The sequence below is a fragment of the Poecilia reticulata genome, chromosome 2 (genome assembly GCF_904066995.2).
Source record: "Poecilia reticulata chromosome 2, P_reticulata-male-v2, whole genome shotgun sequence".
Classification (NCBI taxonomy): domain Eukaryota; kingdom Metazoa; phylum Chordata; class Actinopteri; order Cyprinodontiformes; family Poeciliidae; genus Poecilia; species Poecilia reticulata.
In genome coordinates, this window is record NC_088831.1 from 7752732 (window position 1) to 7769486 (window position 16755).

The 16755-nt window shown below is 40.3% G+C and overlaps 1 protein-coding gene and 2 long non-coding RNA genes across 3 annotated transcripts; 2 read left to right on the forward strand and 1 right to left on the reverse strand.

Moving 5' to 3' along the window:
* The first annotated feature begins 19 nt into the window (after positions 1-19).
* LOC103475698 (ras-related protein Rap-2a-like) lies at positions 20-16642 on the forward strand. The gene is made up of 2 exons (XM_008427504.3): positions 20-1953; positions 15444-16642. Exons 1-2 carry the CDS (start codon positions 1640-1642, stop codon positions 15679-15681), a joined length of 552 nt encoding a protein of 183 aa, XP_008425726.1. The 5' UTR covers positions 20-1639; the 3' UTR covers positions 15682-16642.
* On the forward strand, positions 1960-6505 carry LOC145555210 (uncharacterized). The gene is made up of 2 exons (XR_014091304.1): positions 1960-3635; positions 3858-6505. It is a non-coding gene; the product is annotated as an uncharacterized LOC145555210 (long non-coding RNA).
* LOC145555212 (uncharacterized) lies at positions 8791-12456 on the reverse strand. Its single transcript, XR_014091306.1, has 2 exons — positions 10082-12456; positions 8791-9203 (listed from the first exon to the last, which is right to left on the reverse strand). It is a non-coding gene; the product is annotated as an uncharacterized LOC145555212 (long non-coding RNA).
* Positions 16643-16755: the final 113 nt, after the last annotated feature.

The window sequence follows — 16755 nt, forward strand, 5'->3', positions numbered from 1 at the left end:
AACTAGAAACATATGAAACCAGCAGGGTTCAGATGTCTTTTCTCTGGAATCTGTTTGTTCTGCCATTTTCCCTGAAACGCCACAGTTGGACCCAAACTCCCACCGCCATAAAAAATAAACGTTGGGCATTGAGTGGATTCAGAACTGCATGGATTTTGGAATGGCTGAGAGTTAATCAGTTATGTTTTTATAACATATTTTAAGACATGAAGAAGCCAAAGCCTGGTACAAGTAAGATTTTTGCATAATTTCTTTTTATTTTGGGGTCATTTCCTTTGAGTTTAGTAGAGCAAAATAAAAACAAAAATAGATTTTCTATGAGGGTTTACTAATTAATTTGTAAAAATAATGTTTTATACATTTGCAGCACTTTTTGTTTACCTCAGCAATAACCTTCAATAATCTTGAATAAACTCCAATATTAAAAAAAATTTCAAGTTGCAACTAAAATAAAGGAGTGTAATAATACTAATTGTCACTTTCACTCTGTCGTTAAAGACAACGACATTTACTGAGATTTTACAGAAGTTCACCTACTTTTAGATATTTCTTGGCCCAGTCATAAAATTTCCACTTGTGTGCTCTGTATCTAATGTTCTGTTGCAAAGAGTCAACAGGGTTCCAAGCAATGTGTTGAGGACTTGAGAGGAATCAAAAGTGAAGACACCATCAACTTGTTCTCCTCTAAGTTGCACTAAGTACAAGGCGTTCGCCGCTCAGAGACATGGTTAAGGTAATGAAGACCGAAATCGGTAGTGTATATCGGTAGAGCCAGGAGGTGGGTTTTAGCGCTGTCAATAAATCTCATGTAGCTGCTAAATGGTGGAGAAACAACTTACCGTTACCGGGAAACCATTCATCGGTGGCTATGCTAACAAGCCTGAGTATTTACAACAGAATCTGAAGGGGGGATGAGCAGCGCCACAGGAGATTGTGATTGACAGCACTATGGCCTGCCTCTGATTGGTTGTTTCTAGTTAGCACTGGGAGAAGGAAAAAGATCTAAAAAAAATTTCACTGATTATCTCTCTCATACCATACCGTCGCCACATAGCAACAGCTTAAAAAACAATAAAAACTGCTCAGTAATTAAATTAAAGATTGCTGTTGTTAATGTATAATTTTAAGGTATAAATCAAATGTGTGGCGTTATTTCAGAATTGCCCCTCCTCCCTCCCTGTTAAACAGTGGCACTAATCGCCCTCCATATCTTCCAGGAAATGGTCGCATCCAGAGGATGCGCCGACTCCGGAGGCGTGGATTCCCAGCTCCACTGTCGTCTTAAGGCTACATCTGTTCGTTGCCTTTAACTCCGCCGAACCCCGCGGTGCAGGGAAATGTAGCACTGCCTCTCTTTTGTCGGCGCATTAAAAAAAATGAGCCGTCTAGATGTTTCTAATAATAGCCGCTCTTATTTTTACCCCACTGCCGCCTTATTGCATTATGGATGCCTCTGGAATGGTGTCCCTTCGAGGTAGCGTGGGAATATCTCAGTAGAGAGGCTGCTCCAGCATCCATTCCTGTGTAGCTGTGGGGAGCATCTCGTCTTCCGGAGGCTGGCTGCAGGCTCCTGTGCGAGGGGATGCGTTTCTTCTTTCTCCTCTGCACGCCGGGTTTGACTCCAGAGGAGCGGTAGGCGATGCGGGAGTACAAGGTGGTGGTGCTGGGCAGCGGCGGGGTGGGCAAGTCCGCGCTGACGGTCCAGTTCGTCACCGGGACGTTCATAGAGAAGTACGACCCGACCATTGAAGATTTCTACAGGAAGGAGATCGAGGTGGACTCTTCTCCGTCGGTGCTGGAGATCCTGGACACGGCGGGGACCGAGCAGTTCGCCTCCATGAGGGACCTTTACATCAGAAACGGCCAGGGCTTCATCCTGGTCTACAGTCTGGTGAACCAGCAAAGTTTTCAGGACATCAAGCCCATGAGGGACCAGATCATCAGGGTCAAGAGGTGAGACCCTGTCCAGCTGCATGCATTCCAAATACACGTAAAGTTGATATAAAATATGTGCTTGATAATGGATGAAGGCGAAATGGCTGACTGCCCAGGGCGGCATGGCCTAGGGGAAGCCACAAGGAGCTTGGGGTAAAAATTCTATTCATTTATTTATATATTTTATTAAATAAAACATCATCAGTTGCACCTTTAACGATATGTGATATAATTTGTATCTAAACAAATGGACGGTTTTGTTTTGAACTGTTTAAAATTGTAGATATTTACAACTAGTCAGATGTCAACTGGATTGTTCGTAAATGAAATAATCCAGTGATGGATTTATGAAGTTTGTATTCTGGAAAACAAAAAGGTAGCATCTTTATTGGCACCCTTTTAAAATGAGACGTGTAAAAATGTTCTCTTTAAGTCAATCAATGTGAGATCAGTGCTGTTTTTAGTAAGTTGTGTCATGAAAAGTGGGTGTGTGTTTTTGGTTGCGTGTGAGGCAGCACAAGCTATTTAAACAAAAACACTACCACTGATGTGTGTAGGGGAAGTATTACCGTTGGTTTTATGTGCTTTAAATGCACCAGCTAAAAAATATCACATCAGAAAATACTTAGAACCCTTTTGTTCCCCGAATAAAACCAAGACCCATCCTTTCATCTTCCTTCTCTTCTTCTTCCCCCCGAGTCGTCCGTGGAAAAACTTCAACTGGTTTCCCCCATAAGAGCCCAGCTGCAGCTCACCTGTCTTACAACAACCATCCGAAGTGTCCCAGATTCTTCTCCGGCGTCTCGCACACTTGATTTAACTCCGAACAGCTTTGATCTGCTCGGACCATGACTCAGACTGTCGACTGAGGTCATCTCCGTGAAAAAAAAAAAAAAAGAAAATCCTCAATCCATTCCCTTTTTCAGCAGTGATGTAGTTGTAAATTCTTGGCCCTGACCCTCTTTTAATTTATGGCTCCTCTCTCAAAATGTGTTGACCAGATGATTTCGTTTTTTTAGGGGTTTGATATTGACGTCAAGACCCAACGCCGTTGGAATTTGACTAAAAATGTTGTGGCGTAACATTCCCGTTTCCAGGGGTTCAGCTCGGCTCCTGGAGTGAACCGGATGACCTGAGTGTAAGCAGGATGACGATGCACAGCAGAGGCGAATGCATGAGGGAACTCCACAGACATGAATAATATAACGATGGAGCACAGCAGCCTCCAGTCAGCTGCCACCCCTAAACAAGAGCCACCAGGTTTCTACCTGAGTTTCACTCTGCTGCAGAATCTGGGATAAGGAAAAGGCCTCAGGCGTAATCAGACTCGGGAAAACATTTTCACATCTAAACAACTAAAACAATTAATCACAATTAATCGAGTCATTGAAATAATTGTCAACTAATTTAGTAACCGATTAATCGTTAACTAGTGTTAAAGGCCACTTGATGACAGGACGATATATTTGGAGCAGTAATTAAACCGAAACTGTACAATATATAAACATTTTGCAATTAAGATTAAAAAAAAGTATTTGTCTCAAGTGGAGGTTTTAGCTTCACCTGGTTCAAATTCTGTAAAATAAAAAGAAAAAAGAAAGAAAACAAACTCTAATTAAGCACCTTTTGCAATCCAATTATTAATCTGTTCATCCAAATAGATTGTCGACAGATTAATTCTTCGCTGACGTTGATGTTAGGTCAGGGGTGTCAAACTCCAGTCCTCGAGGGCCGGTGTCCTGCAACTTTTAGAAGTGCCTCTGCTGCACCACACCTGAATAGAATAATTAAGTCATTAGCAAGGCTCTGGAGAACTGAGGAGGTAATTAAGCCATTTGATTCAGGTGTTTTGTACCTGTGGCACATCTAAAAACTGCAGGACAGCGGCCCTTCAGGACTGGAGTTTGACACCCCTGTGTTAGGTGAAGCAGAAATGCCTGAGTTTTTCACATGTTGATGTTAGAAACTTTTTTTTAGTTGTACATGCATCCTTTGCCGCAAATGATCAAGCGTTCACTAAAAGATCGCTAAATTATCTGAATGTTTATGTTCTCATTTAGAAAAGGTAACGGAAATATTTGTGTATTTGCATATTTTAATGTATTTTTAATATTGTATCAAATAAGCTTGCGTGGTTAAATGAAAAATCAGCAGAAATTACCTTTTTTTTAAAATCTGATTAATCTTCAGAATAATAGATTTTATTGGTAAAAACTTCACAATTATTCACAGTAAAGACAGTTATTTTTGTGTCTACAGCAATTCAAGGCACATGATGCATCGTTCCACCGTCTCATCTGTGTTTTATGATCGCCACATGCACAACTACATTCACACAACAATGTTAGCTCCTGGTCTCCATTAGCTATCTCCCCTCCCTCCAAACTTGTTGCTGAGCCAGCAGCAGTAACAACAAACACCACACAGAGATGTGTGCCCACTCACTAGAACTTAATGGGATTGTGTTGCGAGAAAGCCAAGAAGACATCAGGCCTCCATTAGTTAGCCACATGAACGAGAAAGCATATGCAGAGGGAAACGTGGGCAAGAAAAGGTAAGCTCCTGCAGACTCCTGCGGTGCACAAGCACAGCATCCGATCTAAAGGCTTTATGGAAGACGTTTATGTGTGAAAACAACAACCGGGTGTGGTCTTCCCAGCAAGCCGATCGCCTCCTTGGCATGTCGAGGTTTTACTGTCCCTCGCCCCACGAGGAGAGAGCGTGTTCAAAGCACTAGAGCCGCGTTTTCACGCTGCACTGATGCTGTGTCTAATAGCAGGAGGTGAGCGTCACGCTATGCTGAGTAGGAATAGGGTGGAGAGGCTAAAACTGTGGTCCCTGAGGGCACTTTGGTGTAGGTACGAAGCAATTTTCTTGACCAGAGGCTTTTAGTGTTTGCAGTCAGGGCAGAGAGAGTTGTTTAAGCAGCCGCCTCTTAGCCACTCATTGTATTTAATGTATTTACTGCAGCATGTTTGCTGAAGTCTTTTAACCCAGCTCGTCATTTCACACGTCTTTGGAAGCTGAAGGTACTCTTTGTGTTGTTCTAATCCAGAATAGGGAAACAAAACAAGGACCCAAAATGCCTTTGGCGGTCCAACGCTTGTGACTAAATAACAAAAACAAAGCCCCCTCCTTGTTAATTATATTGCAACCTCTTCGACTTATCTTGTAACCCCTCAGGGCTACAAACATGCTTTGATGTCTATCTCCAATTTCCTACATTTAGATGACAATCACCACTAGTCGCCACTAGGGAGCTGGAAAACAGAGACTGTACTCCCAGATGCCAAATGAGAGGAAACGGTGAACGTCCATGGCGCCTGGGACTCCTTGGTTGGAGAAAGCGGGGTACAGTTTAGGTAGACCCAAAGTATAAGTGAATTTTTAATCACTTATAAGCAATATTATAAAGATCAGTTCAAAGAAAATCATTTGACATTGGTTAGGGTGAGAGTAAGGGAATATTCCTGGATCTCTGGGTGATTACAGAGTTACATTTTAAAGAAATGTTTTGATTTTATCTGGATTCAGAGGAAGAAAATGAAATTTTGTAGTTTTTTTTCAGTCAGCATGAGGAATTTAAAAACCATATTGTGCCTAAGAGTATTCTGAGTGACTCAAACAATTGGTGAGTCGGTAATGCAACCTAATGGATGCATTCTCTAAAGAGAAGGAAGTAAAAATAGTGAACTACCATAGCTGGAAAATGTCATAAATATTTAAGATTGGTGCATCTGCGCTTTTATTTTTGAAAGAATATTACCATTACATAAGGTTAACAGTCAACATACGCCTCTGGCACTATTGGAGGCTTAATTTAATATCTAGCTAAACAAGACTGACTCAGGTCAAAAAATGTGTGGCATGAGTCCTGAATCTTGTTAGTGCCATGTATGCTACACATGTGCCCTGATAAAGACTTACTCACCTCAGAATACTAAGTGCTTGAATTGGCTCCAACTGACAGCAGCCTGACCTATTTTCTGATTGTTGTTAGGGCATTTAATGGTGTCTGTTAGATTTTGTTCAATTGAGGGCCAAAATTGCAATATTTGTTATATTTTCAGCAGATGCAGTCTGTTCTCTCACTCGCCTGTGGTGGCGCTGCACCAAAAACTACAGAAGGAAACGACACTAAGCCTTCTGAAGAAGACTGAGCGCAACTTTCTTCTTCATGAAATATAAACAAAAATGATTTTAGTGGTTGTAGGCATAGACATAATATAAGAGTAGACCCCGCATTGGCTGCTCCGGCGCAGGAAATACGGTGGCCATCTTGGAGCGGTCGTCCCTCCTACTTTGCTCAACCAAAACAGCAGAAGATGCCTCAGTACTGAGGGATATTGTTGTTCGGATCGATGGACTATAGATGTGAGGGCTCCACAAACAACATTTCACAAGTAAGATGAACATATTATTGTGTATGTTTTGTGATTAGAATATTACTTTACTGTATTTATGTCCACCGGCGAGATACCAGCTAATATTAGCTACAATGCTTGGTGTAATACCGGGTTCAGCCCCGCTATGAAGGCTAACTGAGATTCCGTAAATCTAAAAAATTAAATTATTCTCTAACATTGACTTAGATTATCTGACACAAGAGCATACATTAGAAATGAAACAATGTAACATGTATTATAAAACTTATATTATGTTATAACATTCACCAGCAAAGTTTACACAGGTGGTAAAGACTATTATTTATATGCAAGTCTTTCACTCTGTCAAAAGTAAGATTCATCCCAAATCTTCCGTTTTTGTTTTGAAGGTTTCATAAAGACCCGATGTGAGGAAGAATTGGGAGATATCTTTAAAGAGAGACGGATTCACTGCAGCATGGATGAATCTCACATCGAATTTTGGACTCAATCTCAGCTGCTGAATCACTCTGAAGCTAGAACACGTCGGCTGAAAAACATATACATATCTATATATATGTATGTAGATGCATACATATATATAAACATGTAACCAATATATATTATTCAGTATTAATCATTATTTATTTGTGTCATTATTAAATCATTTATTTGTGTTTGTATAGTTATATTAATATGTATTGATATTACTAAATAATTTATGAAATAAATTATGAACGGCTGTGTGCTTTGTAATATGCTCTTCATACATCAATATCAGAATATTCCATTCTTATTTTATTGTTATAGCCACTAAGCATATTTAAATATGCTGAACTATGTATTAAAAACATACTTAAAAAACAATTGTTTATAAATGTAGCTTAGATAGATGTTTGAATATGGTTTCCAGTAACAAAAAAGCGTGTTATGATCGATTAAATGCGCTGATAAGTCATTGTGCCTGCTAAACACAACACATGAGTGGAGTGGAGGACCGCTCCAAGATGGCCGCCCTAAATCTCGTCAGCGACGTATATGCCACGGACTTCCGTTTTAGCACTTCCGCATTTTTATGCCACATAGAATGGTTCCGGTGCACAGGCAACAGTATGTTAACAGTGGCTCCTCAGTCGCTGCAAGACTATTAATGATGCTTATATAATTATTCAGACGTCCTGAAAAGCTCCAACAACAACAAAGGATTTAAGCTGGATGTGTCAAACTTCACAATAACTTTGAAGGTAAGTTAATAAATCGTTTGTATTCATCATAATGCCTCATATGTCTGACGTAGCTAACAGGGACAAGCTTACAAAGGTGCTATGTAAATGTTAAGCGTTTTTAATTATCTGTGCATCGTGCAATCTACATATCTATGCTTTATAGATATATATCTACGTAAACATATATAGATCTGTCTATATTGTGCCCAAGCTATCAGTCGAAGCTGAAGTTAGCTTTCGAATGTAGCATCTAATTTGGAAAATAGCTAAAGAGTGATTACACTTAATTTTTTGCTATCTTCAGCTTTTTGTATGTGTTGTACTTTAAAAACGACAACACCTAGACATTTCAAACCTAACTAGATTATTCTGTACTAACAGCAGAATAAATAAAACATTTGTGAAACCTTCTTATTAATTTGTGAAATTTGTAAAATGTCAATAATAGATTCCAGAACGCATTAGATCTGAATTATTAATTTGGCATTATTATTTTAACTTTCCATTTTTTCTTTTTTTTAATCTTTATTATAGTTGGAGCTGGACAGGAGTTCTGTTTGATGGCTTCCTGGAGGGAGAGATTGGCTGAGCTATTGTTGCCAACTTTTCTCCTGCTATTAATGTTTTTGCTTTTCTTTATATAAAGTATTTCTATCAGTTGCTCTTTTTCCGTTTTGTATACAGTATTTGTTTATACAGTATTTTTTTATTTTTACCTTAATGCTTACCTGGTCAGTTGAGGTGGAAATGTACATCCTCTTGATTACTGACAAATGTCAGAACCACATGGACTGAGCTGGTTACATCAGATCAATCTGAATCTTTATTTCTCATTAAAACGACTTATTGTAATTTTAAAACATTGTTATAAAATTGCATCTTTATTCTGCTGTAATGACTGCATTCTTGCAATTAAAATTTCCTGTATCCTGACCGTAATGCTCCCTTATACAAATCACAGAACAGATGACTGAAATAAAGGCACTTTTTGAAAATATTTTCAGTGATTTTATTATAGAAATTGAGGGCAGGAGGAATCGATTAAAATCAAATCTGGTATGAAAAATAGTCTTGTATCATCCAGCCTTATTCAGCATATTAAATTATATGACTAACTACATATTACTTAATATTCACATTTCTTTGCTGGTATAACCTAAATGTGTTGCATTTTAACATCTCACTTGAATTCCTGATCTACATGCAAATACTTGATATAACGTAAACACTGAGAAAAGGGGAAAAAGTTTGTGAAATGTAGAGAATTACAAATGAGATTACATTTTATTGTAGGTACAAACAGGATAGCAAAATGAACAGTGAATATATAATATACTTCCTAGCAGCTAATCAGACATCAGACTTGTTTGCCTTTACTGGTTTTGAAAACTCGTCACTCTGGAGGAGATAAAGTCCGGCTCAGCCCCGTCCAGGATGACTGCAGTGTCAAGGTAGCCAACAAAGTCTGCAGGTAGATTTTTGCTTATCTGGTGCTCCGGTTTCAAGATCATAGTTTAACCAAGTACTGTAAATAAAAAGTTAGTCCACGTTGTGATGATCCGGCAGACCGTGGACTGATGGATGCCGTCAGCTGGTCCAGGTGCTTGGATTCAGTGGAAAGGTAATCGGCACAACAATCATGGCTCAGAAAAACATCATGAAGTGTTACGATGCAAACCTGAAAAATTAAAAAGAAAAAAAACTAGTAAGTGTCCATTTTTAGCTGCACAACGTAATCAAAACTAATAAATCCTCAGCTCTTTTTGAGAGTTTTGCTTGAAAATAAATTGACAATATCTCAGGAAATTAAATGTGTAAGTGAAATAGTTCTGGTATCACAAAGAAACTGAAAAAAAAAGAAAAGTTTCAGAGTTGTAACAACACTGAAGTTACTGAGTAAGAGAGAACTAAAATACTACTTAGAAAATGCATGTTAAAATCTGAATACTCTTTTGAAAGTGTGCTGCTGAAATTAATTTAAACTACTAGCAGGCAAAGCACAGTGTTCGCTTAATACCTGCACCAACAGTAATACAAAAAATGATGCATATAAGAGGCTTTAGTTTATAAAAGTCGAGGCAAACCTAAATTTACCATATTAAAAAAAAAATGCAGTCATAACCTCATTTTCTAAGCAGAATCTCAGAGGGAAAAAAAAGAGAAATTATGTTGTGTAACGCAAGAACATTATATCAGCCAAGTGGAAAAATTCATTCTAACGTGGATTATAATTATGAAACAGCAAAGGTAGATGTCATATTTTCAGGATTCGGGAAATACGTGATTTCTACCATTTGTTCTGTGGGTTTTTTATGTGGGTCGGTGCCACTTAAACCGCTGTAAAGAGAAGGTTTTGGACCTTAATCTGATTGACTAGTTCGGGCTGAAGCGTTGCTGCTCTCGGTTGTTCTTAAATTACCTGCTCGGTATCGCTTCGACTGCTTGTTAAATGTATTTTATATAATTGTCACATAAAACAAAGCTAAGGAGTTGCCTAAAAACAATTTCATACTCCGTATAACACAAACGCAAACATCAACACAGGTATTGACTTACCTTGTGCCGAATCGCTGCCTCTGTTCTCAGCCTGTTCCCATAGCAGTGGATTTCCTCCTGCATTATTTGCCTCCAACAAATGATTCCAGTGAACGAAGCACGTACAGCTCCCTTTTAACCTCCGTCTTCCCATTTCTGACGCTGGATCTTCAATATCCTCAAGCTTTGAAATAGCAGGCAGCTACAAACCGGGTGTTAGCTGTAGTGGCTAAGTCTTGGCTACAGTCCGCTGTTGCCTTGATATCAGCAGGAAAATGAAAAAAAAACTAAGCACTGGATGGTACCGGCTAATTACTGGACACAACGGCACACCACAAAACTCGATTGTTGTACCAGTAGCTCACAGATATTTTAAGTTTTGCGTCTTTTTCATGGTACAGATCTTGCAGCTTTGGGTAAAAACAATAGGAGCAGGACCCGGAACCAATCTATGTGGCATAAATTCAAACGGAAATACGTCACCACCTCTCGTGGAATACACCGCATAGGCGAGAGCGGTCCATGAGGCGTCTATTCTTATATTATGTCTATGGTTGTAGGACCACGAGATGTTTCTCCGGCCAGCTCTAGACACATGTGCTTGTTTTGGTTATATTTACCCAGAATGCCTTGCGCTACAGTCTGCTTCCTGAAAACGGGATGAGCAGAAAACTGAAAATATCACCTTAATAAAGATTACAAATTACATCAGTTGATCTTGTTTTAGTTTTTTAAAATTATTTTTAAATGAGTATTTTAAGGTTTTTCCCAGTTATTGTGTTTAAAGTTTTCCTTCAATTTGATTCTTTCAATATATTTTCTTTATGTTTTTCTCCAGAGCATTTTGAATGACCTACTGCATGACTGCTGCAATACAGATAAACTTGCCTTGCCTCACCAGTTCCAAAAACCCAAACGAACCTTTTAAGCTTCTGTCTGTGAACTCCTGTACAAAGTTTAGTGTCTCTGCTGCTATCGTACAGATGACCCGAATTGACTCGTTGAGTCGAAATGCTTCAAAGTGAGGTATCTTGGTTTATTGCAGGAATATTCACAGTCTGATATTTATTCTCCCCTTACTTCTCCTTCATGCCTCTCGCGCGCTGCAGCATGGGTGTTACAGAAGCTTTGTTCTCCGGCAGTAACACCCTTTGGGAGTTGACGCAGAGTTTGGCGCTACAGAGGCTGCGATTGTTTCGGATACAAGGCGGTGTTGTTGCACACCATAACTCCGCCGACAGTGAATGAAGAACAGATGCGGAGAGAACGGAGATGGCTGCGGGGCCTCGCGTCGAAGATGTCTGACTTGATTTGCTGTTTGCGTGTGTTTTTGCCCCTCCTCCCCCCCCGCCCCCCTCTGGCCCTCTCTGTGGGGGCTTGTGAAAATGAGTTAGTGAAGTCACTGCAGATATTTAGCACAGCAGGTAGCCCAATAAATGTGATGCAGCCAGGGGGGATAAATGGAAAAACTAGAGCCAACGTTTGTTTTTTTGTTTTTTTTTAGTTATAAAGATGCATTTGTTGTGTGTTGGAGCGTTGCATATTTGTATTTTTCCATCAGCAGCTGAAATAACACCCTCCAGAGCACATGGCAGTAAGCTGTTTTTCGTGTAGCTTGTTAAAGTTGTTTGACATTCCTGGCGCTTGGTGAGGATGCAGCTTCTTAAAAACCCAAGACTGTTCTGAATCTGAGCTAGAGGATGAGGGCTGCAGGAACCTAAGTTGAAAACATAAAGTATTGTTCTGAAAACGTTTCATCACAACAGACATCTGATTCTGTAGCTCACCTCCTGCTGTCTGTTTGTCTTTTAATCTAATTAGCTTCTCTCCCTCCCATATTCATACCTCCAGGAGTTCCAGCCAAGCATATGCTAATTGAGCTGCGTCGCTCCCCCGACATTTAAATGCCTCTTTTTGGCCACTTGAGGGCAGCAAAAAACTGGACGCTGTCAATTTCAGTTTTGTTTCCAAGCAATTTTAAATTGGTATCTCTTTTTTTTTTATTTTTTTTTTAGCTTTTATGTAATAAAAGTATGATGTGACCTAATTTGTTTAGTAGGGAATATAAGAAAAATAGATTCACACTGGTAGCGAAATCTTTTCTGTCCTACCATTACAAACATTAACATGGAGTTTATCAAATGGTAAAGAAACTTCAGCTGGAACTGTGCATTCATTATTAGAATGGTTTTGTGTTTACTTCCTGGTTTATTGTTGTGTTTTGTTCTTTGCGCACACGGACTTCGTTTTCTTAGCTCGGCGTTAATCTTTTCTCCTGGGTTTGTAGTTTCTTTGACTTTGAGTTCAGCTCACTTGCATTAATTTAGTCCATGTTAAGAGTTCATCTGCTTCCTTTTGTCATTTTCTTTAAACTCAAGGGATCGTATTTGAAATATGCATCTGCTCTCCAAATCTCCTCTTCCGTTTTCGTTTCAGATGCTCATATCTTAGCACTCAGCTGTGCTCCGGATTGACATGTTGGCCGGCGTAATTTTGGAAACCGTGATGGACTCCGGTGCTTAATCTCGAGTACCAACTGATGTATTATTCAATAATACACGACGCGGAGCAGTAGTGCGCCGATCCCTGCGGTACGGGGCTTCTTCATGCTGCGTTAGGCAGCTTCGCATCATCTGGTGAGGAAGAAGCAGGAGCTAGGATGCTACAACAAACAATCCCAATACAACCCATTCCTACTTTGCCCCCCTGCCGCCCCACCCGGGCCAGGAGAAACCGGCTCTCCCTGTGTCTTTGTAGTTATATATAGAGTTTCTCCTGCAAGCCTGTCAGATTGCATTTGTCTGAACGTTGCTCTCTATGTTCACACCTCACGCCCTCTAGACTTGGGCTTTCCAAGCAAACAGGCCGACGCGAGATGCTTGCCCTGCTGAGGTCAGCTGCTGCCTGTGTGTGTGTGTGTGTGTGTGTGTGTGTGTGTGCGTGTGTGTGTGTGTGCTGGACAGCGGGGGTAAATGTCAAGCTCCAGGGAAGTCTTCAGCGTTCAAGCCTCAACTGATGCACTTTTTCCAGCTGGTTGCTGTTTTTTCACGTGGAATTCTCGGTCGGCGTCGCCTGCAGCTTTAACATTTGCGGGGCAGCCGCCTTGTGTGTCCTACAAACTAATTTCCTCCGGCTCGCCGCCCCTTGTTTGGGCCAGTGAGATGTTTGCCAGTTCTTTTCCACACCTCAGCTCTTTTTCCCAGCAGAGCGCCGTGGCAACAGGCCACCAATTTGTAGATAAGAGCCGAATTTCTCAATAGCGCCAGCAGATCAATAAGCCAGGCTTGAAAGCACTTAGAAGTGATTGATGGTGGAAGCTATTATCTGGTGTGTGCCATTGCCTGTTGTGAGAAAATATACCTACTGTAATTGACATTCTGCTGTTATTTGAGAAGAGAAACATTGCGGGGGTTGTGCTTGAAATAAAATTTTATGAATAGACTTTATTGTAGTGTATTAAACAAATATATTAGTATAAAGGGTCTGAGACCCTCTGCAGATGTAAAAATCTCCAGAATTTATTCAAATCATAATTTGACCATGATTTATGAGCCTCCTCAATTTTGAAACACATCAGTTGAATTTATTGAAGAAATTAAACTGAATTTATGACCCTGACGAAGACGGAAAATGACCTAGAAGATCCAACATACGCTCAACTTTAGGATTGAGCTTAAAGTTTTTCTTTCCTTCCTTATTTTCTTCCTTCATGTTATACTTTTTCTTTTGTTTCCTCCTTTTCTTCCTTCCTTGCCTGTGACCATCTTTTCTTTCTTGTATCCTTACATCCTTAGATAATTTTCTTCCTTCTTTCTCTCCTTTCTTTCTTCCCACTGTTTATCCTACCTCTCTTCTGACCTTGTGTCCTTCTCTACTTAATTCCTTCTTCTCTTGTTTTTATTTCTTCCTTGTTTGCTTTCTTCCTGTTCCAGTTTTTTTGCCCATACCGAATCAAAGTCAAATTCTTAAGGTTCCTTACATGATTTAAAGATGCAGCTAACATCTTGGTGCAAAATCGGGAAGATGGCGATACCTTCAGCTGGATGACTTTATGCTATAGTACGGAGGCAGAGGTGTAATGATGTGGGATAGTTAAACTCTAGTTGACTGGATAACTTCCAAACATTACATTAAAGGAAAAAAAAGACAAAAACTGACTTGATTTTAAATTTTTCTACCAGACTTCAATCCCTGTCCAACGACATTTGGAGACAAACAAAACTGCAGAACCAGATCTTCATATTCTGTTACGTCTCCTCCTTCCTCCTGTAAAACGAACTGTTAATGTACATCATACGCGCACAGAGCGGAAAATGGTTTTTTCGAAAGCTAATGTTCATGTCACCCCATTTTAGAGCAGCACATTATCTTTACTCAATTATTCAGCAACTTATTCCATTACTCTGTTCAGCTTGTATTGATGGCTGAGAGAGATCATCAGCCACTGAAGCTTTTTGATCCTCTGAAACTTTCCCAGCTCGGTTTGGAGAGTTTTTTTGTGATTTTAAACAGGAAGTGGACGGATGTTATGTAATTCATGCAGAAATAAATATAGCAGCAGTGTTTTCCACCCGAAACAGCTGTTATTTATCCTGACAGATATTCATTTGCAGCCTCCTACTGTTATCAGACGGCAGGGGAGCCGACTGGGGGACTGAAGCTGCATGGAGCTCCGGTGTTCATTATTCAACAGTCTTGTTGTTTCAGCGTCGTGCAGAAGCAGCATGTAGGCCAGCGAAGCTGCAGATATGTAAAACTATATTGATATATGTAGATTATCCATCTCACTAATTTATGAAAATTAAGCCTGAAGGATGAATCGATTCCAATTATCTACTCTAGGAGAGATTTAATCACGCATTTAGCTAATTAAAGAGATTGAAGGTATTACTTATTTAATCAGTAAAAATATTTAAGCATAATTAAAGCTTTTGTGATTACAATAAAAAATAGTTACAAATTCATCTCTGTATGTTGCAAATAAAGGAAGCTTTTGGAATGGCCTACTCAAAGTCTGGGCTTAAATCTTGCTGTGATGCTGTGACGTGATCTTAAATAAACTATTCAGGATTGAAGACCTTCCAACAAGGGTGAATTAAAACAATTCTGCAAAAAAGAGTGGGTCAGAAATTCCGTTGGAATGCTGTCAAAAACTCTTGTATTCAAATTTCTTTACACAACTTAAACATGCAAGTCTGACGAGAAGCGTTCTGTAATTCGTCAGCCAAAAAACAGAAGAAATCTGTCAGTTCACTGCCAAAAACGGAAGAGTTTGTAATTTTACAAAACTCCACCACAGCTTTGTAAAGCCTCTTCTTCCCAGCTTCTTCTTCACAAAATGTCACAAAGTTAAACGAGTCGCCGCCTTTTGTCTCCTCTGCAGGTACCAGCAGGTGCCGGTGGTGCTGGTGGGTAACAAGGTGGACCTGGAGGACGAGAGGGAGGTGTCCCCCAGCGAGGGCCAGGCGCTGGCCGAGGACTGGGGCTGCCCCTTCATGGAGACGTCGGCCAAAAGCAAGACGATGGTGGACGAGCTGTTCGCCGAGATCGTCAGGCAGATGGACTTCTGCCCTCTGCCCGACCGGAGGGAGACCTGCTGCCCTGCCTGTAGCATTCAGTAGCAGCCTGAAGGAGGGGGTGATGGACAGGGGAGGGCTAGAGTAGTCATTAGCGTGCAAATGTATTCATGTTAGATGGTTTTAAAATGGAGAGCTGCAGGAAATATCCGATATTTCTACAAGTTTCAGCCTACGCTCTTGGAAAGCATTGTGGGACAATGTAGGAAAATGCTCTCTGAAGCAGTTCGGGGTGAGTTCGATTCAAGCATTCATTGCCTCTCAGATGAAAACTGGATTTCCACTTGAACAACTAAGCAGCACTCAACCTCCAGCGTCTCCATCAGCGCCTGGTTGATTCATTTGGAGTGAAATTCTGGGGTTTCCCTAAAGCACCGCGGTGCCAAAGCCATCAACAACGAGGATTGTAGCGCTAAATGCTAATTTGGGAAAGCAGCCATAGGTTAAAGCAGTTATGGCAGTGTGCTCAGTGGTTTCTACTGACCTCTCTTCCTCCTTTTGCGTTTGTTTTTGTTTGTTTAGTTTTTTTTTTCACTTTTCAGGACATATCAGGCAGTGCAAGACATTTCACCAATTTAAAAGATAAGTAACACCACTGTGATGAGTTCATTTCACAGCCGGACCCGCCTAACCTAACCAAGAATGAATGAAAAGATGCAAGAATGTCTTTTAAAAAGAGAACTGCACCTTTTGGGGGAAGCTCGTGCAGAAGATCCTAAATGCTGACCTACTGTGGATGACGTGTGCATGAAGCTGTGCTGTCACACTGACACTGAGTACAATCAGTCTCGTCCAAAGAGGCAGTATCAGTCAGTCAAACGTGTCGTTGAAACCTTCGGGTACTCGTCTTTTCACACTACGGATGATGCAGATGTTATGGTATGTGTATAAGGGAAGCAGAAGTGTCGGCGTGTAGCTTGTCTGTCTAGGTCACATCAGAAATGTTAGTGGTTTGATGTCAGAAACACTTATTTTCAACAAAAATAAAACTTTATGCACAAGCGTCTCACGTGTTTCATTGCTGAAGGATTGTTTTCTGTAATCACTACAAAGGTAAGAAGGTTTTCTGTTGCCCTTTTGGTCTGAAACAAAATATTCTTTTATGTTTTGGGGTTGCTT